A 26,918-nucleotide genomic window follows, 5' to 3' on the forward strand; every position below is an offset into this window, starting at 1 on the left:
AACCACAAAGTTATCCAAACAGATTGGGGAAGGCAAAATGACTCTTAAAAAGAAAAAAGCCTTCCCAAAGAAAACAAATCAATATACGATAGCACTGGAATTTTTAATTACCATTAACAAACTGTATTCTCTGCCCCTCAAACACTGAGTAGAATATATGCCACACCAGGGAGGTATACCCTCCCCCCAAATTCTAGAAGACTGAAGGACACTATCCTATAATGCCAAATGTCATGTGATGCACATAACAATTTTTCTTTACTCATTCTAAGTAGACAATAGAACTTACACCCAAAAGAACTAATTTTATTAGGGAATCATTCTTTTTATAAAACCTACGTTCTCAAATTTAAGAAATTCTCATGGCAATGTAAGTATTCCTTGGCTAGGTGAGAGAACCTACAGGCACGGAATGACTGCAACCCAATACTGTAACATTCACTGAAAATCCAAAAGAAAGCAAGGATTGCATCTGTAGAGAGATAAGGTAGAAATAGACTGAGAAAGGAAAACAAATTTCCACATGGGAGCACCTGTCAGAGACATCAACGCACATAACATTATCCTGTGGGGAGGGACTGGGGAGATGGTTCACTCTTTCTGCCCACACCCAGAGAAGAGCCAATCATCACACAGTATCACTGCGGCAACTTCAACAGCTGAGACAAAGAATGAGTGTGTGAACCTAGATGTGAAAACCATTCCTTGAGTGATTTTCCTCTCTACTCTTGGCTTCTTCTTAGACTAGATAAATCTACTGCCTATTGAGTCTGATGCTGAGGTCAGGGTGCAATAACCGAGACACCAAGGGCCTGATCTCACAGTACCATTCGATTATGAGGATGGTGGCCCGCTAACCCTCACATGTCTTTCCCCATGGGTCATTTAACAAATATTTCCTGGACATCTACTGCCTGTTAGGTACCAGAAATACACACTGTACTGTTATATGCAGAGGCAGATCAGGCATCTCTGTGGAAGAATGCCTCCTGTGACTTTACCATAAAAGGCCTATAACACACTTTCATAGAATAGTAAGACCTCTCAGCTAGCAGGGATCTAACAGTTCACTTAATGCTATCACCAATCCTATACTAAAATCTTCACATATCCCCCACCAATCAAGAAATTGCCACACCAGGGGCACCTGGGTGGCTCAGTCTGTTGAGCGTCCGACTTCAGCTCAGGTCATGATCTCACACTCTGTGAGTTCGAGCCCCGCATTGGGCTCTGTGCTGACAGCTCAGAGCCTGGAGCCTGCTTCGGATTCTGTGTCTCCCTCTCTTTCTGCCCCTTCCCTGCTCATGCTCTGTCTCTCTCTGTCTCAAAAATAAATAAAAACATTAAAAAAAAGAAACTGCCACACCAGAGAACTCACTACTTTCTAATATAGTTTCCTTCCATTTCTGCAGTTATGACAATGAGAAAATTTTCTTATATGAAATGGAAAACAGGTCTTCCTGTCTACCCAGTGGTTCTAGTTTCTGTCCACGTATCCACAAAGATCAATTCTTTTCCCTCTTCCACGTCACAGTTCTCAGGAAAACTGACAACCCCCATGTCCCCAACCCAATCCTCATCTTCTCTTCTCCATGAGAAATGTCCTGTTTCCACTGACCATTCCTCATATAAAATGATTCCCAGATGCCTTACGCATCTAAATCATCCCTTCTAAACTAAACCTAAGATGTCTATGTCCCTTCTATGATATAATATATACCTTCCCTCTGAAGTACTGTCCTAAAACCCAAGGCCTTCACAGTACGTAACTGCCTAGACAGCATCACTCAAAATGTTTCAGAGAACATTAGTTCCTCAAGATGTTCTGCAAAAGGTTCTATGGTCAAAAAAGTTGGGGAGTGTTTTACATTATATACACCACTCTTCATTTTTCACAATATGTATTAGCACATAACGGCTCTGAAAAGTTCTGTAGTAAGTATGTTTTGCCTAACCTGGATTTATTCCCCACCCTCACCGTAATCTACTGAGATCATAAAGCTTCTGGAAAAATCACCCTAGAAACAAATTTGTGACCTCCTTAAAGTGATGTCTTATGCATTTTTTAAAGTGATGTCTTTTATATAGTATACAGGATGCATTTCCGTATTTACCTCATACCTTAAATCCATCTTAAATCCCTACTCTTGGTTTTCTCTCCTTGTTCTCTTTCATTTTACTTCATATAATCTTGTATTCTACCCAATCCACCTTAAAACCTTCTGGAAATAAACAAAATATAAATAATCTTTAAATTTTTCTTTCTTTTTTTAAAATCTGGGGGGGCATGATCTTGGGGTCATGAGTTCAAGCCCCACGTCAGGTGTAGAGATTACTTTAAAACAAAATCTTGGGGCACCTTGGGGCGCCTGGGTGGCTCAGTCGGTTGAGCCTCCGACTTCGGCTCAGGTCATGATCTCACGGTTCGTGAGTTCAAGCCCCACATGAGGCTCCCTAGTGTCAGTGCAGAGCCCATTTTGCATCCTCTGTCCTCTTTCTGACCCTCCCCTGCTTGCGTGCTCTCTCTCTCAAAAATAAACATTAAAAAAAAAATCTTAAAAAAAAAAAAAAATCACAGTTCTTTTTAACTCTTCTTACAACATTTTTATAAGTCTGAAATTACATTAAAAGAAAAAGTTACCAAAGCAGGGGAGGGGCAAAAACCACAAAAGCAATATAAAGGAAAAATGAACTGCTATGTAGTGCTTACATTTCCATTAGGTTTGATCCTCGTATAGTTTGAAAACCAGCATGATCTTAGACTGACCAAAATCTTTATCCCTTTCTTTCACTTTAAATCATAGCATATATATTCCCAGCTCCTGGTCTTTGTGAGAATGCACTAAAGACAGTAGCAGGGGGGTGGGGAGGGGGGAGGAATGTAGATTATAATAACTGGCTTTATAGTCAACTATATTAGATATACCTATTCTGAACTGAAATTTTTCCATATTACAGAATATTTTTAAAAGAAAAAATATGTGATGATACAGAACAAATAAAAATACATGAAACCATGTATAATAACAGACTGAACAGCAGAAAACCTTAGATGGAATTACTTCCAAAAATAGCCAAACTTTTGTCCCATTCTTAGAATGAAAACTGAAGACTGCCTAATGAAATGGCATGTTTGGGAAGTAATGATTGGCTCATAGCTCCCTCAGATAAAGACTAGCAAATTCAAAGGAGAACCCTAGAGGGGCGCCTGGGTGGCGCAGTCGGTTAAGCGTCCGACTTCAGCCAGGTCACGATCTCGCGGTCCGTGAGTTCGAGCCCCGCGTCAGGCTCTGGGCTGATGGCTCGGAGCCTGGAGCCTGTTTCCAATTCTGTGTCTCCCTCTCTCTCTGACCCTCCCCCGTTCATGCTCTGTCTCTCTCTGTCCCAAAAATAAATAAAAAACGTTGAAAAAAAAAATTAAAAAAAAAAAAAAAAAACAAAAAAAACAAAGGAGAACCCTAGATTATGGATATAAAAACATCTACTGTTCATGTTCCCCTCTTAGCACCAACTCATGAGCTAAATATTTTACCTGCTCTCTATAAAAATATTTCTCAAGGGAAAAAATGGCTAGTATTATTCAAGGAACCAGAGGCTTAAAAATAAAAGAGGGAAATGCAGCTGATGTGTTGAAGTAAGAATGGAATCTGTAAATATCAAATCATTAAGAAATAAAGATAGAATGAAATAGATAATAAGCATCACTCCATGGTGACTAGTACAGAGACTAATTTATAATCAGTATAGAATGATAAACTAAATCTCAGTAAATTGATTCAGAAAATATTACTATCATTGATAATATGCTGAAGAAAACTATCTACTTTGTAAAATGAGTGCCATATAGTTTGTTAAAATCAACGTTTTTATTTATTTTTAATTGATGAGTTTTCAAAGACCATTTCAAATGCTATCTCTTTTGTGAAGCTTTCTTATCCTTTTCTCACTGGAATGTGAATTTTTAGCCTTCGGCATTTTTGTTTGTTACTAATAAACTTATTAAACTACTACTGAAGTTATGCACGTGTATTTTTTAATCCCCTACTCTAGATTTTAACAAGAACTATATTTTACTCAATGTTTACAGGGCCTAGCACAATGCTTAGTATGTAGTATAAACTAATAAGTAACTGTCAAATAATTGAAGTAATGGATTAAGGGAATAATCAGCAATATGAACCATGTAAGCAATCTGAATTTCCCACTAATCTGGGAAGACTCCTTTAAAGAACTAAAATAATAAAAGTGTATAATATGAAGAATCTGCAGTAGAAAAATGAAGATACCTAGAAAGCACTCCTGAGAGAATAATGGGGAAGTGAGGAGAGGGAATGGAGTGAGAGAGCGATGACCAGGGGAAGATAAACAGCTTTGCTTATTAGATGCATCCGAGCATACAAGCAAGCATAGGCATAAATACACCCACCACCTGACAATAAGGGCAGTTAAGGTAACTGATAGACATGAGTATGAGATTTGCAGGTCTCAAAGCTTATGATTAAAAATTTATTTCAAGAGACTTCCTAGATGAACAACATAACTAAGATAGCACTGAGGATAAAGAGCTTCCCTACTCTGGAGTCTGGCTTCATAGCTCCTTTCTTATAATTAGGACAACCATACAGTATCATCTAAATTAGGAAACCTGTGAGAGTGGAAAGGCATGCTATTAATAATTAGGCTAGAACAGATATAAACGAGGACTTGTGCTATGCAAACGGCAATGTATGGTCACTCTATTTATAGCCCACTCATGGCCCACCTCTGGCCACTCTGATTCTTTCTCAAGGTTCAACAATAACCATTCAAAAGATACATTTACTTTCCTGCATACTTCTTCTTACCCAGAAGGAAACAAAAAGAATCACAGCACTAGCCAGTTTGATAATACCTACCTGTCAAAATCATCATCTAAAGTTTACCAATTATTTGGTAACTTTGGATGAACATCATGCCATGCCATCATGAACATAACAGTAAGCCTTACCAAAAACAAAACTTCAGCTCACTGATTACGTATCAAACAAAAGAAAGTAAATCAAAAGACTCCACAAGTCAAAGCACACGTTTGTTTGAAATCCCTATATGCAACTATTTCGGAACTAGGGTACTATGTCGGTAATAATTACGATAAGTCAGGAGTAAAATGGATCTTACCTTGGGAACTTTGGGAGGACTCTGTAGAAGAGGAACTACTATCTGTATAACTCTGTGGGTCTTCCTTTCCCTCTTGAATAGATGAATTACCAGCTTCTGCTACCCTAGATGCTTGCTGTAATGTTTCTGTGACCAGCTGCCTTGTTTGTTCACTAACAACTGTGGCTTGAAATGTCACTGGTTTGGGTTTAATAAGAACCTACAAGAAAAGCAGAAATATACCCAGTTTAAATTTTAGAGCACTATTTAAAACTTCTAGTCATGAACTAATATTTTCCCGACATGGGAAACAGCATTCTGTACATTAATTATGCTTTGGGCACAGCATTGTTTATCAAAGACTAATTCCATCTATGAACAAATTACAGTCAAGCCACATACAACATTTTAAATGGTACATGCCAGAATGCAACAGCCATAATTCTGACAAGAGGCTCTGTCCCTGTTTTTTCTTGTCTATAATGACTTCAGAAGTCATTTACAGTCTGTTGGCTATACACTAGAATGACAGCCAGCCACCCACCATGGATTTCAGATGCCTAGATTCCCAATGGCACAATAACAGTCCAGAATTTCTTCCTTCTGAACATTTATTTTATTTTTTTGAGAGAAAGAGTGAGAGGCAGACAGACAGACAGCGCACGAGCAGGGCAGGGGCAGAGAGAGAGGGGGACAGAGGATCCGAAGCCCAATCATTTGGGCTCTGTACTGACAGCAGACAGCCCGATGTGGGGCTCGAACCCATGAACCATAAAATCGTGACCTGAGCAGAAGTCGGGAACTTAACCAAGTGAGCCACCCAGGCACCCCCTGAATATTTATTAACATAATAAAAACAAAACCCTAGTTTGTTTAAACCACCATTCTTCAGGTTTCTTTTCATTAGCAACCAAATGAAATTCCTAATTGAGACACCTGTGCAAAGTAAATATGGTTGGGACATAAGTCATCTTTGAAGAAATCTCAGGAGAAACACTGACTTACACAACTATCATTAGAAGCAATACGGTACAACAGATCAACTCCTGGCAAAGGTCAAAACCACAGACACTAAAACAAATAAAATGGGAGAAAAATTTCAAACTGAACTATTCTACTTCAAAATTTGAACTCTAGGAGTTGACTTCAATTGGGTGCCTGGAATGAAAATGTTAACTCACCACAATTATTTTTATTCTCCATATGTAAGATTCTAAACCTTTCCAGACTCTTATTAAGTCACTCATTCAAGAATTCAAGAATGAAAACATGGATTATACTATGACTTAGATGATGGAGCAAGTGAAAATTGTTACAGTTGAAACTTAAAGGCAATTTGGACTTATTTCTAATCACAAAACTTATTTGTTTAGATATGCAAACTATTTGACTATGATTCTGAGGGAATGCATTCTAAAAGCAAATTAATACCTTTTACAAAAATTCTAGGATACCATTTCTCAACCAAAGCTGACATTACTTCCTTTGATATTCTCACAAAATAAATAGTACCCTGGCAATGTAAGATTAAATCCTGAGCCTCAATTTTCTAGGCAAATTTCCAGAAAAATTCCCTTATCTTCTATTGCTTGACAATTGAGCAGTTCTCTAGCTTCTTCATTATTTAGGTTTCAAGTAAAATAAATTTTATAAGTAAATAAAGTGCTTTCAAAGGCCATATTAACTTATAAAAAATACTTTGCTTTGAGAGATTCCAAACAACTACCACTCTCTCTCAAACACCTACTTCTCAAATAACAATACCTTCAGCAAATTTTATTCTAAGGGAGTTTTTTTCTCCAATCTTTGCTTATGACATGGCACAAATATTTAGATACCCACCACCCCCCAAAAAGTACTGAAGAGAAAAACACACATTTTGAAAACAGACAATTACACACATTTGGTCATAACTTTTAACAATCTTATTTTTTTAAAGATTACTGATCTTTTCATTCAAATTTCTAACACGGAATTTTAGAAGTTTGAAATATACCAGAGCCAAGAAAATTCATCATATCTTACAGCATACCTGTGTTTTCCCTTGCTGCCCATAAACAATTTTTGTCGGGATGATTTTAGCTGCTGGTTGAACTGTGGAACCTATTCCTTTTGGCTGAGTTACAATCATTTTGGTGATGGGTCTCGTAGCAGTGATAATAGCTGGCTTTGCTCCTGTTGGTACCGTCTGAATAGTCTTTTCTCCCTAAATTAAAGTCAGTGAATATATGAGATTTCTATGTATTTCAATGATAAAAACTGTCCTTTTACTGAAAAATCGCGGAGAGGTTTTACCAGGATGATAGGAACAGGAATGTAAATTAAACAGCAAAGTACAATGTTTCCAGGTGATCACAAATCCTAGACTTAGTTGAGATGGTCCTAGAAGTCCTCTGCCCAATTTTCTGTCCAAAGAAGGCATTAATCATTTCCTGATGAGTGAAATTTTAAAAATTATCTCACACGGGAATACTTACTACACCATTCCATTCATAGAATACATACATTAGAGTAGTCAGGAAATTATAAAAGAATAATTATAGAGATTATAGGTCTCCCTCACCCCAACATTATCTTCATTTTCTAATTTACCCGAAATAAACACTCATGTAACAAAAAATTACTGTGCATTATACCAGTAGCTAAACGTACACATATAAATAAACTAAGCTCCCCAAATACAAAATCATAAGGCTAAATAGCAGAATGTCCATGTGTAAAAGCATGGGCAAGAGAGGGAATTAGCACATATTAACAATCTTTCTGAGGTTATATGGGAAAATTAAAAAAAACAGCAACAGTGCATTTCCCACATTTTACTATTAGCATGTTACTAATATCACTTTAGTCTATTAACTAGGTAGTTTAAGCCCATTAACTTTTCACCATTTTTTGTACTTTTGTCTGCTTTATTCTTAAGTACCATCTTCTGGTCATTTATAGAATCAATACTTGAGCTTTCTTAAATTAAATTCAAAGACAGTGATTTTACTAAATTATTAAAATTTTACAAGTTAAAATCCATAAAACTGAAAGGAAAAAGGTTCACCTTTTTAGTTTATAACTTTCAGTCATCATCATCTAAATGTGTGGCCATCCAACTTAGTAGCCATAAAAACAAAGCACCCAGGTGAGCTGGCCAAAGGTAATCACTCAATTTAGAACTAAATATGATTATAAAAATCACAAGTTTAACTATCTGCTATAATAATCTAAGGAAAATATAAAGTGCCTGTCAATCATATTATTACTTATTTTAATACGCACACACCCTTCACAGCAGCTTCTTTGGGAGGAGCTCTAATTCATTTGCCAACAGCCACTAGTTTTCAAGTGGCTGTGCCTATATATTAAACAGCTTGATGGGCTTGGTCCAACTATAATGACCCATTCAAAGCCTATCAAAACCAACTAGCAGGCTGTTTTTAAAAAAATCTCTTCTGATGTATGTGTGTGGACATGCCCAGGTGAGCAAGCTGTTGAGTAGAGGAGCATATACATATGTGTAGTCTTATGCTCTGATCTGCTTGTTTTACTATCATTTCCTGTGTCAAATGTTGCTCTTAGATATTATGTGGCAGCTAGGATTCATACACAACTCTTCAATGTTTGTGACCACAGGACTTAAGAGTACATGGCATCCCATCTTATATATCAAATTCTAGGAAGTTGCCAAACAAACTATAAAAGGGTTCTGAAAATCTGAATTCTAATCCAGGCTTTACTACTGGCTTACCATGTGAACTCACACTAGGAACAATCTATGTTTTCCAACATGATGGAACTATCTAATGCCAACATTTTAAAGACTGTGATGCCTAGGAAACTACCAGAGATCTGCAATGAAGTACAACATTCTTTTTTCTAGCAAAGTAGGGACATTACCAAGCCTAAATAGTTAAGCACCACAAGTAATAACAATTACTATTTATTGGTGACATCCTATGTGCCAGGCACTGTCCTAAGCACTTTCAAAACAGCTCCCAGTTACTGAACAAACTCACTGGTAAAGATCATAATCACCAATTTACCAATGAGGAAATTAAGGATGAGAGAGGTTGAATAAATTTGCCAAAAGTCAAACTACAATATAAGAGACAAAGCCCAGGTTTGTCTAACTCCAAACCTCTGCACAATTGCCTTCAGAACTATAAATTAAATCTGTTATGTGCTATTTTTTTTAACTAGCTCAAAGAGGTAAAATGAAAGTAAAACCCTCTCAATTAATTTTCTTAATCCTAAATATCTCACTTGGCCCAGCCGAGGCCCATACTAGGCTTATGTCTACTGGCCAGAGGCAGGAGTAAAATTGTCCTCTAACAGAGGTCTCCCTGTAGTTAAGGCAGTGGAATCTTCCATTTGGACCAAGCTAAGCATCTAAATCATGGTCATAAGCAACCCAGTTATGAGCAACGTGTTTTAGGAATTACTGTGAAAAATGGCATCAGTTAGTGGTGCTTTAACAGTTATTACATCACAGTAGTGGTAAATCAAGCATACAGGCTATTGTGGGGTTCTGAAGTCCTTAGGCAAATATTTGTATAGCTGGTTTTTAAAATCCTCAGTGGACTGCTGAGTCTGCAGTACAAGCTCTTACTTACTCCAGCATTTAGCAATGTTGTGACAACGTTTTTGCCCGGGAGGCCTTGAATGGTCGTTCCTTTTCCTGTAGTCTTTTGCACAACAATCACATTGGGCTTGGAAGTCATTGGGATTGTAGTGATTTTGGTAGTCGTTCCTTAGAGAAGGGGGGAGAAAAGGAGGCCTGAGTTAAGGACTAGTGATATTTGGTTATTTCTGTTTATGTTGTACACAATTAACACACGTAGTCCGTGTCATCCCGAGATGACATGAAGGCTGTCATGAGGATGAAAATGAAGGCTCGGAACAATAAGCACAAGTTGTCCTAGAATGAGAGAGTGTTAAGAATTGACTTTTACAGCGGTCATCTTTTTGGAATTTGAAAACCTACACACCAAAATCAGAATCTAAAAATATCACTATCATTTTCCCCATCAATATTCCTCCGCTAACTAGTTAACTGAAATCTAAATCTGTATTCTTTGACAAATACTTCCCCAAACCCAGTATTATATCTATTTTTGACTGGTGTGATGGGAAAACTCTTCTAAAAGAATATAAAGAGAGAGGTAAATACTTATCAAAATTCACATAACATTAGACTCTTGAGAAAATTTATGAGAATAAGCCATTTATATTTGTGTGATCAAAAAAAATAAACACTCAAAGACCAAGTCACAGATTAAACATGTGCTCTTGTTATCTGCAGCACTCTGAGGAGTCTGAGGATGATATCCCAATGTGTATATTTATACAAAAAAATTTGTATTTTCAACAATTAAGATCTATTTCATAGACCTGTATCTACTGAGCCAAACATATTATCATGCCCTCTTCCCCACATCCTTCCACAATCTGCTTCTCTTATACCTATCAAATTTGTACCCTATATTCTTCTGACTAGCATGGCTGGAAATCCTGGTACAAATCTTGCCTTGTCTTCCCTGTATCACCCAAGAAAACAAAAGCCCCTTGCGCTCTACACTCTATCTTTTTGTATCACTAATTCCTCAGTGCTTAGCACATACTGTATGGCAATTATTCAGTAATAGTTGTTCAGTCGAGTATGTGAATGAACTCAATCTGTCACCAACACATGTCTTCTTTCAAAATGTTATTGATGTTGACTCAATAGACCCTCATCTCTTTTAGTTTCCCGTATTTTCTCCCTATTGCAAGTTTCATACAAATAGATCTGAAGCTCCTGTTATATCAAACATCCTGAAAAAATTTTTTGTCATGTCAAGAACCCAGAACATTGGTCAAATTGGTCAAAAACCTTCCTAGGGCCACTGGCTGGCTCAGCCGGCAGAGCAGGTGACTCTTGATCTCAGGGGGTGTAAATTCAAGCTCCACGCTGGGTATAGAGATTACTCAAAAAAGTGAAAAGCAAAAAGCCTTCCTAATCCCTATTTTATCTAGTTCTAACTTTCCCTCTTAGGTTTCAAAATCCTGTATGAACTGACCCTTAATCTAAAAATTTGATCTTAACCCATGGAGGAGGGGAAGGAAGAAAAAAAAAAAAAAAAAAAAGAGGTTAGAGTGGGAGAGAGCCAAAGCATAAGAGACTCTTAAAAACTGAGAACAAACTGAGGGTTGATGGGGGGTGGGAGGGAGGGGAGGGTGGGTGATGGGTATTGAGGAGGGCACCTTTTGGGATGAGCACTGGGTGTTGTATGGAAACCAATTTGACAATAAATTTCATATATTGAAAATAAATAAATAAATAAATAAATAAATAAATAAATAAATAAATAAAAATTTGATCTTATTTGTTCCAACTCTTACCCTACAATACATGCCACACACTAGTCTAACAAGTAACTTCTTCACTATGGCTTCCTATTATCTGTCACACAGAGCCCAAATTCCTCTTAGGTTTCCAGGTTCTGTCAGACTTTAATTTGCAGGATTATCCAATATATACCTCTCCTTCAGTATGTTGGTTTCCACATTGGTACTTGAGCGTATGAGCTGCAATGCTACCTCTGTGCCTGTGATTTCCTCTGCCCATGAAAACAGGCAAGTCACATTGTTCTTCTATAGGCTTGCACATCATTTATCAAATGACTAAGCACATAACAGGTACTCATTAAAAACATGACTGATTAATATGTTCCCAAGAAGAAAAGTTAAACAAAATTTTATTCTTTTCTACTGGAAAAATTTAGCATTCCTTACTAGAGTTGTAGTAATGAGACTGCACCAAGAATAAGAATATTCTAGTCAATTTTTGGCAATTTTATTACTTCATATATCATTTTAATATATTTGCCATCATCTGATGTCTTGTCAGTCCAAGGCAACACAGTCAGGTTACATAAAAACGCACTTTTATCCACACACTAGCTTCACGAATGTTTTTCCCTGTATCTGTAGTTTCTGAACAGTAAGCTGTTAAGAGCCACAAAAACCACACTGCCCATTATTCACATCTATCAACTTCAACTCTTAATTAACTCCAATCCCTCATACATGATTGATTGTGATGACTCCTTCAATAATACAGCCTCATTAAATACTTGGTTAATAAGGGGTGCCTGGGTGGCTCACTCAGTTAAGCATCTGACTTCGGCTCGGGCCATGATTTCACATTTTGTGGTTTCGAGCCCCTCTGTGCTGACAGCTCAGAGCCTGGAGCGTGCTTCGGATTCCATGTCTCCCTCTCTCTCTGTCCCTCCCCTGCTTGCACTCTGTCTCTCTTTCTCTCTCAAAACTAAATAAAGATTAAAATATATATATATATATATATATATATATATATATATATATATACACACACACACACACATATATGTATACATATATACATGTATACATATGTATATACGTGTATATATATACATGGATACATATGTATATACATATATATATTTGGTTAATAAAAGAAAGGGTTTTTAGAAAGTAAGCATTAAAAACTATCTCAAGAAGTGCCCCTGGGTGGCTCAGTTGGTTAAGCATCCAACTTCAGCCTAGGTCAAGATCTCTCAGTTCCCAGGTTTGAGCCTCACATCAAGATCTGTGCTGACAGCTCAGAGCCTGGAGCCTGCTTCAGATTCTATGTCTCCCTCTCTCTCTCCACCCCGCCTCCACTCATGCTCTGTCTCTGTCTCTCTCAAAAATAAATAAACTTGGAAAAAAAAAAAAGCTATCTCAAGGAAATGTTAGCCAAGCTTTAACCAAAGTACAAGGACCACTTTTTTTGGCAAAACTTGCTTAGCAAGTGAATTACATTTGTATCTAAGTCACCATCTAATCCTTTCCATTGCAGGGATCTATCAATTTATGAGACAGTTGCAAACCAAGTTTACCAGCTTTAACAAAATGAGGGGGAGGATGTTAGAAAACAGAAGAAAAAGGCATAACATAAGGAAAAGCAAATACAGTGTCATTTTAAAATGGAAAAGTTTATAACTAGAATTATCAAGTTATAAAAATCTAAAGTTCCAGTGCGCATATTTCTATATTTCAATTGATAACTATGTTATAGTTATTCATTTTTTTAAAAAGGTCTTCCTCTACACTTTCACAGTAGTCCAACTACAGTTCTCACATCACAACAGAATGTATAAAAATTCATTTGTTTAGCATTCCATAGGGCAGAGAATGCATCTCATGTGCATCCCCCATGTATCACAGCACCCGGCCCAGAATTTGGCTCATAGACTATCAGAGAACCCACTGTCTATACAGTCTCCACTTATAAAGACTTAAGATACAATGGGTGCAAATTACTCTTAAGTCACATTTGGATCATGGACTATGATACTGGATGTGTTCCAGGGATTTCTATTTAAAAATACAATTCCTGTAAAAATGTGAGCAGTATGGCAGGATCGCTTAAAGAAACTAATTTAATGGCCCAGATTTTACTATTCAGAGATTTTTTTTACATCACCCTGACAATTTGGTCTCCTGGGTAATGGTTTATGTTGCTTTGCTCAAAGAATGAGCAAACGAACGAACGAATGCAAAAGATATATAAACACTAGCTCCTTGCCTGAACATTGTACTGAAGATCAAAAGAAGAATAAAAATCAAGTCTTGCCATTGCCAAAGGTTCTCATAATGTCCTTAGAGTCAAGGACTCAATGTCCTAATGAGTTCATCTCCAAAGGATCCAATCTTCTACATAACATAGGCATGGTTCCTTTACCAACCAACCCTCAACAAAACTCACAAAAAAACTTACATATCTGAAAAGCCTATCTATATTTACACATAAGTATCTGACATGAAGGAGTTAAATAACTGAAAAAATAGTTCATATCTTCCATTTAATTGCTTATTCTGATGAAAAGAAAAACTTGACCTTTCTAGAAAGCACTCTGGAAGCATGACCTTGCTTTCCAGAGGAAAGGAAGTAAGGACTTCACATAATAATTTATGTATAATGATGCTCATCGCAGGATTATTTATAATGACAAAAAAATTAGAAGCAATCTAAAACATTCAACAATGAGAAAATGGCTAAATATGGTGCATCAGATAAGGAAACCCTGTGCAGCCATTAAGTGGGGGCAGAGGAGGTGTCAAGATCCATTTAAAAGAATAGGAAAATAATCTTATCCCATGAAAAAAAGGCAAAAGCTGATTATATTAGATCTCAATATAATTTTAAAAACATATATATGACATATATACACACATTTATAACCAAAATAAATGAATAGAAAAAGGAATGAACAGAAATATATACACATATTTTAACATATTTCTCTGGATGGTAAAAATTGTGGGTTTTTAATTTTCTTTGTATCTTTCTGTATTTTCCAATTACCCACAATGAGAGGAAAGTATCATTTTTTTCTTTTTAAAGCCTTCTATTCTTACAGGTAGATGTCTGGGTATATTTTAAGAAAACCATTTCATTTTTGTTCAGGGGGTAGGGGAGTGGGGTAGGCATAGATTCTAGAATCCAGCCTTTAATTATGAATTATCTAAACTCATCCAACTAGGTTTACCAGCTTACTAAGAATAGACAAGCAGGGACTGAAAACTACTATGAACTAACCTGTAATCCCACAATCATGGAATAACAAAATATTATAAAATAAGAGAACTATCTTTATAAAGAATATTGCTATGTAACATAAGGATCAGTTTAGAGCAGTCAGAAATGAGAAATTCCTTAAAATAAAAGGGTCAAACAGTGAAGCAGAGATAGACACAAAACAAGCTCGATGCAATGAACAACACTGTTTGAACTGTGTGCCAAGTATATCCTATGGTGCAGAAAAGTTTAAGAACTCTTCTCATGTATACCCAATGTACTTGAAATACCAACTAACCAGGAGTTGCTTAATATTTACATGCAAATGTGGATAAAATGTATACATGTACAGGGTATACATCTCACCACCTCTCTAGGAAAATGTGCTTTCTTGTGCTGCTCTAACCTGGTACAAAAGCCGCTAAATCCTAAAGAAGGTCTGAAAACAGCAGCCTCATGATATCTAGACATTCCTTCAAGCTGTAAGGTTATTATGAATTCATATATGAGTAAAGAAAAACCATTACGGTCATAAAAAGTTACACACCAATGAAAAATGATCACTTTTTGAAAAATGTTTTAGAGAATGTGCTCTATACCATTTAAGATACTGTCATAATAAATCATAATTTGAATTTTCACTGTATTATTTAAAAAAATCCTCTTAAAGCTAGAATATGATTCTTTCCCTACTGGTTTCACCCTCCTCAGTTTGGCAAACGTTGGATTTTCTCACTTACACTAAAAAATAGAGCCAAAATTAGCAGCTTTAAATATAGTGCGTTATGCCAATACCATGCCCTGCTTTGTTTTTGTGGCTTTTTTTTTCTTTTTTTCACTCCCTCAATTATCAGCAATATCGTATACTGCCAGGAACGTCAATCCCTTCACTTTAAACTGTTAGAACAACTCACCTGGGGCATACAAAATATGGCTAGTCTACAAAAATGGCAGACAAAGTCCACAAGGGCTTACTTGATGAGAGATTATTTACATCATTTTAATTAAAAAATAATAATGAAAACAGATGCTATGTTAACATTCTACTTCAGAGTCTACAACCCAAATACTCCAGGAATTAATGAGCTGATAAAAACCAGGTAAGGTTTCTGAATACTAATAAATATTAGCTTTCACTATCTGGGTAAATTGTTTTTTAAAAGTAAACTATCAATATAATGGTGAAAAGAAAAGCATTGAAATATTTTTATTTTTAATAAGCTAAAGTGACATTAGTAATTGAAATGATGAGATATGGTTCCCTCAAACATATTTAGATGAATAAACCCTAGTTCTTTCGTCCACTATGTAGCTTGTGTGGTCTTGAAGAGGTCAATTTCATCTCTCTAAACTTAAAATCTGTCTGTATCTGTAAAGTGCAGGTGAAACCAACTTTTCGGATTTATCAGTTTGGAAAGGAGTGACAAATGGGAGAACACTTTGTAAATGAAAAATCCCTATGCAAATGCAAATCATAGTATTTCTATTCTGATTGAAAACAATTAAATGTTCTTTCTGTTTTAAAACTATCAAAAGCTTAATGTGTGAAGATTTAATATTAGAAATAAAAACTATACTTAAACACTAAACATCACGACTAAAAACACAGCTCCAGATTTCTAAGCAGAAAACTGAGATCAGACAGAATCCTTGAACAGTGAAATATGGTTTTTCCTCTTACTGTTACCTATACCTTCAACATATTTCAGATATACCTACCAGAAACTATATTACTGCTAATTATCTTGCCCCCCAAGGTAGCTAATGATTTGGGTACTACTGTAATGATGCTACCACTGGTAGTTTTCACATAGGTTGCAGCTCCTGGGGTTGCAGCCATCCGACCTATGGATGGGCTCACTGTTGGCCGGGTATAGGTTGCCTGTGTGCCTATAAAAAGGGAAAAGTCAAAAGAAAAACTTGTCATTACTTATAGAAGAATGACAATTTACACAGTTTAACTATAATTCAATGTAATCTATATTGCTTTAACTTGAAAATGGAATTTCAAGGTGTCAAGACATTAAGTAACAATTTATAGCCAATTTTCAATGCACATAGCAGGAACTACAGCCAAGTCAATTTGAATTAACTTTACACATAAAATTTTGTGATGTGTCGCATCAAATTACTAACCCCAAGAAAAAATATAACTAACTCTATTCCTTTCTTCCACTACCCTTCTTCCACTAGTTTTATGCCAAAAGAAACTTAAATTTAATCATCTTTCCTGCCAGAGCGTTTTAGATATTTCTGTTATAGATTTTAAGGTCTCTGCATCTGTTTCATACTGTCTCAGTGCCAAACCCAATGTCAGCACTCAGCAAATAAGGCAGTATTGTTTGCTTAAAATTTTATAAACTTTTACTATTTTGTACTCTGCTACTCTCTAAATATATTTCCATCTTTTAAAGAGTTATTCCATCATTTTACTAGAGATTAAAGTTCAAGCTGCCAAGAGTTGCCAGGAATATTTCTTTTAGTCTAAAAAGTTCACTATTTACATATTTCCTCAACTCTAACTGACCCATTAGAGTATTTTTCTTCATGTCTCTCAAAGGATTTTACACTCTTTCCCACTATTCCAAGGACTTTTTTCTTTTCCCAAACAGGAATTAAAAACTAACCAGATGAGCCCATTGTAGTTTCCTACAAATACAGTAACTCAGAACTACTATTCCTAAGCAAAGAACTACTAGTCTGGGGGAGAATGAAGATGACTGAGACTAACATCTTCAACAGAAAAAAAAGTTTCATAATAATGGTCATTGTGATAACCATTCTCAACAAACCCCACCCCACAAAAATGCTTTTTAGCAAGACATTTAAAAATTTTTAAATACAATCACTACCCAAAAAAGGCAGAGGGGAAGAATGTTAGGTAGAATTAGTTTAAATTCCTTATAAACATACATCTGCATCCAAAAAAAAATCTAGTGCAAAGTAAACATGCTACAAATGTAAGGTGAATCAGTTGAATTATAATAACAAAAAATTTTCCATTTAAGCTTTTGCTCTAAAAATAGGAATACTTTTTCTAACGTAGATACAAAGGCACGGACAGACACATTATTATTTTTCACTACCTTTCGCTAATGGAAAGAATCATACATATATAACACTACTATCTTTATACCAAATGGGAAAAAGTTTTGGGGGAAGTATGATAAATGTAATGCAAGAATAGTGTTTTTTAGGCCAAGGCTTTGTAGAGACAGCAAGTAGAATCGTTGTTGGGATGAGGGCGGAGTGGGTGGAGGGGAGATGGAGAGTTACTGTTTAATGGGTAGTTTCAGTTTGGGAAGATGAAAAGGTTCTGGAGCCAGATGGTGAGGATGGTTACAAAATAATGTGAATGCAATGAATGCCATGAACCATTCATTTAAAATGGTAAATCTCATGCATGTTCTCTATATACCACAATTAAAAAAAAAAAAAAAAAAAAAAAAAAGCACATCTGAGAGTCAAACAGATCTGACTGAGTTCAAACCCCAGATCTGCCTTTTATTGGCTGTGTGACTTTGGGCAAGTTTCTTAACATAAGTCTGTTTTGCTGCTAAAAGTGGAGATATTAAAGTCTAAGGGAAATGAAGGGTAATGTCTATACAAACCTTTACATCCTGGCCCATAAATGGTATCTTTATAAACTTGAGACAGATACCATTTTACACTCTTTAGATTCTATCATCTAAATATTGGCTCCTCTCAAAAAAATCTGGTAAGAGTTACACAAATTTAAAATAACAGTAATGACCAATTCTAATGTAAATTAATAGTAATTACTATTGAGCACTCTGCTGGGGACTTTACATACCTGATTTCCTCTCATTCTTATAATAACCTATGGTACAGGTATTGTTGTCCCATTTAAATAGACCATGGAAAAGATTACAGGGATTAGTAACCTGCTCAAGAACACAAAGGATGGTACTATCTAAAATGTCCTACACTGTCACTTCCTTGGGCATAGCCTGGTTGCTCCCATATCTGAGCAACACGGCATCTTGTGCTTCTCTCAGTCTGAGCAATGTTTACTACATGGCAATGTAATAGACTCTCAACTTCTTAAGAGTAAGTGAGATCCTTGTGGGCTAGGAGACCGTGTTTCCATTCCCTCAACAAATCCTGACTAAACACATACTCCAAGACCAGCTCTCTCTATACACGGTGAATAAAACAGAGATGGTCCCTTATCATGGATCTCATGGTCTAATTAAGTAAACAAATCAACAAACAAGTAGTGAAGTACTTAGAAACTGTAGTATGTGCTATAAAGGAAAAGAACAGAGGACCATGACAATAATAAGAGAGAGCTAATTTTCATTGGGGGGAAAAGGGGAGTCAAGAAAAGCTCTTAAAGAATGGTCTCATTATCTCTATATCCCCAGTGTAGCACGTTGTTGCTACAAAGAAATTACTCAATGAACGTATGATGAATGAATGGACTAATGCTCAAGCAAACTTACCAGTAGGAGTGGTTACCAGTTTAGTTGTCATAATTGCACCATTACTGCTAACCACCATAATAGGGGAATTGCTACTGGTGGGCAGAGTTGCTGTCACTGGCTTAGGTAAGATTTTACTTGGCTGAACTTGTTGTGTGATGATTTTAACACCTTTGAAAGAAGAAAGGGAAATCTCAGTACAATTATTTTCGAAAACATATTCCTTATACCAACCCAAGAGGGCAGCAGTTACACACAGTCACTCAGTCTTGCCAAAAGAGAAGCTTTTTCCATAATGATGAAACTCTCAATTTGTAGTCCTCAAATTCCCATCTTTCCTAATTTCTCATTCAAGAATATAATTAAGGTATTACAGAAGCTATTAACAACTTCTTTAAAAAAAAAGGTTTTTTTTTTGTCTATGATTATGTCATATAAAGAGTTTTCAAACCCAATTAGTGTAGTGATGTGGATTTTTTTACATTTTTCAAAATTTTTATTTAAATGTTATAATTGTTACATTCACTTTCCAAATGTAAAATATCCATTGAAAAGAAATCTTTCAAAAACAATAAAATAAAAAATAAAATGAATCTCTCATGCAAACTACAAATTTAAGTACAAATAACTGTTTGAGGAAATTCTGGTAACACTTTTGCCCTGCTAAACTTCACTGAAATAATCTACATAACAGTGTATTGCACTGGCAAATAAAAATTATATTACTTTATGGATGGTGATTGAGACATTAGAAAGCAAACAAATCTGTTCATTTAACAACCTTAAATAATTTTAAATTTCTTGTAGTCAATTAAGAAGCTAAAATTATGACACCTAGGAATAACTGGGGGCAAATTATTTAGTCTCTATAACTCAATATTTTCATCTATAAAGACAATATCAGTAAATAAATCAAAATTATAAAGTGCCTAATACATAGCAAGAATTCAATAAACTATTATTATTGTAGAGATAAAGAAACTATTATTTATTATAATAAATCATAACCAGTGAAGCTGCATGGAAAAAATTTTTTATAGTATTACCCTATAAGTGAATTACAATAATGCTTAAGACACATAAAAAGAAGCCCCCCAAAACAACAGAAAAAACACAATGGAATCATTAGAGATTACATGGCTTAGTCCTATGTAAATAAGTTGAAAATTTAGATCAAACAGATAATTTTCTAGAAAAATACTGTTTATCAAAATGGACCTTAGAAAAGACAAGTATCTAAACAGACAAATTTCCTTAAAATAAATTTTTAGGAACTCCTTCCCCTTCACCAATAAATAGCAGGAGGCCCAGACAATTTCACAAGACAATTCTACAGTCCTGTAAAAAGAAGGTAATTACAATGTATTTAAAACCATTCCTCTTCAAAGTTCTCATCCTCAGGAAAAAAAAAAAAAAAAAAAAATTACATGTTAACTCAATTTGTTGGGATAATATTTTATAATATATACATATATCAAATCATTACATTGTACACCTAAAACTAGATTAGCTCTGCTAATCTGCTCACCTAATGGAACCAGTAAAATGATAACCAATGAAAAGCTCTGGAAACAGTCTCAAGGACAAAAGAAGAAACATCTATTCAACATGTAGAAAAATTCAGTAAGAAAGGAGAGATCTGTGGTTTTTAAACCAGATCCGTTCCTTGTTACCCACTACGAGTGAGGCAAAGACTCCTCTCCAGAGGAGAGAACCTGACTTGCCTTGACTGCAGAACACAGTTTCCTTTCACTGAAGCTCCCTGTTGGAGGGCTTTCTTCTGAGGAGCAGCAGGACTCCAGCTTACCTCATCCTGGCCCCAGGTACATATTGCTAAGTCCCAGGCAAGTGATGTCAAGAGATGGGTGTTCCCTTCTTCTGACAATCCCCCAATTTGTGGAACAAAGGCTATACCTTGGACACAATGCCACTGAGAAAACTGGAGTCCTGATCACAATTGCCCTGCCTTGTGAGGTGGTGGTTCCACCAGCAGGAGAAGCAAGCCAAGAGGATAACAGGCTCCTGCCCAGCCTCCCACTCTTGCCTTCATTGAGTGCTCAGCTTCTAGAGCAGGGGTGTCATTCAGAGAGAGGCTTGCCATTGACCTTATTACCCCCAGAGCTCCAGAGCTACCTGAGGGTAGAAACAGGTAATTAACAGTTTGTAATCTCTTCCCAAAGGAACTGATTTCACTTGCAATAGAGCATGGAGAAGTTCAAGCTCTCGAGAACTGTAGAGGATGTGATGAAAGGCAACTGGAAGAAGATTTCTGGATTTAATAAAAATACAACCTAGATAATAGGCCAGACAGCTTACAGGAGAGAACTGAGACATAAATAAGCTGAGAGGAACCCTCCTATGGTCAGAACAAATACTAAAAGTAGACCTGCGAAACTATTCCTTCAAAGAAGCCACAATCAGGAGTGCCTGGGTGGCTCAGTTCGTTGAGTGGCTAACTCTTGATTTCAGCTCAGGTCATGATCTCATGATTCATGAGATCAAGCCCCTCACTGGTCTCTGTGCTAAGCATGGATTCTGTTTGGGATCCTCTCCCTCTGTCCCTCTGTCCCTCTGTCCCTCTGTCCCTCTCTCTCTCTCTCTCTCTCTCAATGCCCGCCCCCCCCACCCCGCCTTGTGCACTTTCTCTCTCTCCCTCAAAATAAACATTAAACAACAAAAAAACAAACAAGAATCCAATAATCAGCAAAGCTATCTTTCAGAAATGCAGTCAAAATAAAGTCTTTACCAGATAAACAAAAATGGAGAGAATTTGTTGCCAAAGTTCCTTATAAAAAGGAAGAAAAAGAAACAAAACAATGATGTCCACTCTTGAAAGCTATTTTACTAGAGGCTCTAATGAGAGAAATTAAGAAGAAAAAGAAATACAAGGCATCCAGACTATAACAGCAGCAATCATCTCTATGTAGATGGCATGATCGTTTATATAGCAAATCCTAAGAAATTTACCTACAACTATTAGAACTAAATAATGAGTTCAGCAAAGGTGCAGGATATCAAATCAACAGAAAAGTCAGTTGCATTTATATAAATTACCAATGAACAATCCAAAAAATGAAATTAACAATTCCATTTACAATAGCTTAAAAAAAATGCTTAGGAATAATTTTAACAAAAGAAGTGCCAAGTTTATACTCTAGAAAGCACATAACATTGTTGAAATAGAGAAGGTCTAAATAAATGGGAAAACATCTCGTGTCCATGGATCAAAAGATTTAACACATCATTAAGATGGTAATACTCCTAAACTGACCTATACATTCAATGCAATCCCTATCAGAATCTCATTGGACTTCTTTATAGAAACTGATAAGCTGAATTCCAAAATTCATGTGGAATTATAAGGGACCCAAATAGTGAAATCAATCTTTAAAAAATAGAACAAAATAATAGTAATGACACTTCCTGGTTTCAAAACTTATTACAAATCAATAGTAACCAAAACAGTGTGATTGGCATATGCAAAGACATACAAATTAATGGAACAGAATTGAAAGTACAGAAAAAACCTACACAGCGGTCAACTGATTTTCAAATGGGTGCCAGAACCATTCAATGGGGGATGGTCTTTTCAACAAATGGTACTGAAACAAATGGATAGCCATATGCTAAAGAATGAAAATGGGAGGCTTACCTTACATCATAACAAAATTGACTCAAAATGGATCAAAGACCTAAAGTTAAGAGGTTAAACTATCAAACACTTAGAAAAAGATATAGAGATAAATCTTTATGATCAAAGTTTGGTAAAAGATTGTTAAATACGACACCAAAAGCACAAACAACATTAAAAATAAAGTGGACCTCACCAAAATTAAAAACTCGTGCTTCAGGGACCCCTGAGTGGCTCAGTTGGTTAAGCGTCCAACTTCAGCTCAGGTCATGATCTCACAGCTCCTGAGTTGGAACCGTGTGTCGCGCTCTGTGCTGACAGCTGAGCCTGGAGCCTGCTTCAGATTCTGTGTCTTCCTCTCTCTCTGACCCTCTCCCGCTCATGCTCTGTCTCTCTCAAAAATAAATAAACATTTTAAAAAAATTTTTGTAAATACTTAAAAAAAAGGGGTGCCTGGGTGGCTCAGTCGGGTTGGGCGTCCGACTTCGGCTCAGGTTATGATCTCGCAGTCTGTGAGTTTGAGCCCCGCGTCGGGCTCTGTGCTGACCAGCTGACAGCTTAGAGCCTGGAGCCTGCTTCAGATTCTGTGTCCGTCTCTCTCTGCCCCTCTCCCGCTCTCACTGTGTGTCTCTCTCTCAAAAATAAAAACATAAAAAGAAAAATTTTAAATACTTAAAGAACTTGTACTTCACAGGGCAATCATCAAGAAAGTGAAAAGACAACAAAAAACAATGGCAGGAAATATTTGCAAATCATATATATAACAAGGGTTTAATATCTAATATATATAAACTGAAAAAAAACTCTTTACAACTCAATGATAAAAAGACAAATAACTCAATTTAAAAGTGGGCAAAGAGGGGCGCCTGGATGGCTCTGCTGGTTGAGTGTCTGACTCTTGATTTCAGCTCGGGTCATGATCTCAAGGTTTGTGGGATGAAGCCCTCTGTCAGGCTCTGTGCTGACAATGTGGAGCCTGGTTGGGATTTTCTCTCTCGCTCTCTCTTACCCCTCCCTGACATGCGCACACACGTGTTTTCTCTCTCTCTCAAAATACATAAACATTAAAAAAAAAAAAGTGGGCAAAGGATGTAAATCTTTCTTTCTTTCTTTCTTTCCTCCCTCCCTTCCATTTTCTTTCTTTTTTCTTTCTTTCTTTCCTTCCTTCCTTCCTTCAAGGAGGATAAAGGGTCAATATGCACAGGAAAAGATGCTTGACATTATTAGTCATCAAAGAAATGCGAATCAAAGCCACAATGAAATACCACTTCACACAAACTAAGAGGGCTAGAATCTTAAAGTCAGAGAATAACAAGTATTGGAAAGGATGCAGAGAAATTGAAACCCTCATACACTAATGGTGGAAATGTAAAATGGTGTAGTCATTTTGGGAAACAGTCTGTAGCTTCTCAAACAATTATACATAGAGTTACCATACAACCGGGCAATCCCTCTCCAAGGTATATACACAAGAGAATTGAATACCTAAAAACTTATACACGAATGTTTTCCACAGAATTATTCTTAACAGCCAACAGGCGGAAAAAATCCAAATGTACATCAATGGACAAATGGATAAACAAAACGGGAAATATTATTTGGCCATAAAAAGGAATAAAGTACTAATACATGTGTGAATCTTGAAAACATTGTTAAGTGAAAGAAACCAGTCACAAGAGGCCACACATTATAGGAGACCATTTATATGAAAATCTAGAATACAGAAATCTAGAGATAGTAGATTAGTGGTTGTTTAGAGCTGGAGAGGTTGCCTTAGGAGTAATGAATGATAGCTAAAGGTTACAGAGTTTCTTTTCGAAGTGATGAAACTGTTCTAAAATCAACTGTAGTGATGGTCACACATATCTTTGACTATACTAAAATACCTTACTCTGAATGGGTTATTTCAATGGTATGTGAATTATATCTCAATAAAGCTGCTTTTAAAAATTCTAGAGTATTTTTAAAAAGGAAAACATTATCATTCTTTCTTGAAAGCACACATAACATTAAACTAAAGCCTAATAAAGACTGAACGCAAAAATAAAACTACAGACCAACTTCCCAAGACTACCAATACATTGTATTATTAATACCTCATACTAGGATAAATTCCAAAATATTTAAATATGAAAAATGTGACCTGTGACTAAAAATCTAGAAGCGGTAAAGATTACACAGATAAATTCAACTATATAGAAACAAAAAAGATCTACACAGCAGAAGTCCCCACAAATAAAGTCAACAGACAGACAAACTTGGAAGAGAATCTCTGCGAGTCATGAAACACACAAAAGTCTTGCTAATTACCCTAATAAAATTCCCAGAAATTGATAAGAAAAATACCACAGTAGTGGTATGAATGAATGAATACAGACTGTACACAAAAACATATAAATAGTTGAAACATACAGTTGTTCAAATTCATGCTCGATATGAGAAATGAAAATAAAACAACACTGAGAAGATGAAATACTTAAGTATAAAAGAAAACACGTACAAAATTTGTACTGTACTGTAAAACACTGATGAAAGAAGTGAAAGAACACCTAAAGAAATGGAGAGACACACTGTTCATGAACTGGACAACTCAACACGATTTCAATTCTTCCCAAACTGATCTACAGGTTTAATGGAATTTCTAGGAAAATCCCAGTAAGGTTTTAGTACACACAGGAACATTTAATCTTAAATTTATATAGAAAGGCAATAAAACTAGCATAGCTAGAATAATTCTGAAATAGAAAGATAAAGTGGAAGAAATCACTCTATACACGTTACAGCTTACTATATAGCTATAGTAATCAAGACAGTATGGTACTAACAGAGAGATAAACACAAAGATCAATGGAACAAATGGAGTACCTAGAAATAAACCTACACACATGCCAAACTGATTTCTAACAAAGACGCTTTGCAAAACAAGAGTTTTGATAGCCTTTTCAACAAAGGGTGCTAAAGCAATTATACCCACAGGCAAAAAAAATAACCTTATCTAAACCCCACACTTTATACAAAAATTAACTTAAAATAGATCATGATTTAAATATAAAAAATAAAACTATGTAACTCTTAGAGAAAAAAAATAGAAAAATGTTAACACCTAGAACTAGGCAAAGTTCTTTGAGTTGATACCAAAAACATAATCCATAAAAGGAAAAATTAACAAACTGGACTGAATCAAAATCTATTATGAGTGAACAACCCAGAGCTATTATTGGGATTTTGTTAATAACACATTCCTCCTATAACTATGTTGGTTAGATTTCTTAAAGCAGTCATGGCATAAGACTCCACAACTGAGGAACTGAAGACTCACGGGGAAAATAGGGTTAAAAGACTAAGGTTTGAGTCACTCTAGAAAAGCTTTTATATTAAAAGCATTTTTACGTGAAGTAAGAGAATCCAAACAACGTAATATATAATATCTTACAGCTTTTATTAGCCATACTAGATTTTGTATAATTAACCATACCTTGCTCCCCAGAAATTTTTTAGTATCTCCCACCACTCCTATTCAAAGAGATGATTACAAATTCACTTTTGGAATAAGATAAGCATTACCCTGATACCAAAACCAGGCAAAGACACCAGAAAAAAAAATTCTGATGAACATGGATGCAAAAATCCTCAACAAAATACTAGCAAACTGAATCCAACAATACATTAAAAAAGTCATTCACCACCATCAAGTGGGATTTATTCCCTGGGATGCCAGAGTAATTCAACATTCGCAAATCAATGTGATGCATCACATCAATAAGAGAAAGGATAAGAACCATATAATCATCTCAAAGACGCAGAAAAAGCACACCATCCATTCATGATAAAAGCCCTCAGCATAATAAAGGCCATTATGTGAAAAACCCACAGCGAACATCATCCTCAGTGGGGAAAAACTGAAAGCTTTCCCTGTAAGGTCAGGAACAAGACAAGGATGTCCACTCTCCCCACTTTTATTCAACATAATACTGGAAGTCGTAGCCACAGCAATTAGACAACAAAAAGAAATAAAAGGTATCTAAATCGGTAAGAAAGAAGTCAAACTTTCATTATGTGCAGATGACATGACCCTCTGAAAAACTGCACCAAAACAACAGCTAGAACTGATAAACAAATTCAGTACAGTCAC

The 26,918-nt window shown here is 35.9% G+C and overlaps 1 protein-coding gene across 11 annotated transcripts in view; it reads right to left on the reverse strand.

Moving 5' to 3' along the window:
* The window catches only part of EMSY (EMSY transcriptional repressor, BRCA2 interacting), an 85,913-nt gene that overhangs the window by 16,917 nt on the left and 42,078 nt on the right, over window positions 1–26,918 (reverse strand). For all 11 annotated transcript variants that reach the window (XM_042957387.1, XM_042957386.1, XM_042957383.1 and 8 more), the window contains 5 exons: window positions 19,177–19,326; window positions 16,430–16,600; window positions 9,738–9,874; window positions 7,169–7,342; window positions 5,158–5,356 (listed from right to left, as the gene is read on the reverse strand). In XM_042957387.1, coding sequence (XP_042813321.1) covers window positions 5,158–5,356; window positions 7,169–7,342; window positions 9,738–9,874; window positions 16,430–16,600; window positions 19,177–19,326 — 831 coding nt within the window. The remainder of the gene's footprint in view (window positions 1–5,157; window positions 5,357–7,168; window positions 7,343–9,737; window positions 9,875–16,429; window positions 16,601–19,176; window positions 19,327–26,918) is intronic.

This window comes from Panthera tigris, chromosome D1 (genome assembly GCF_018350195.1).
Source record: "Panthera tigris isolate Pti1 chromosome D1, P.tigris_Pti1_mat1.1, whole genome shotgun sequence".
NCBI classification, from domain to species: Eukaryota; Metazoa; Chordata; class Mammalia; order Carnivora; family Felidae; genus Panthera; species Panthera tigris.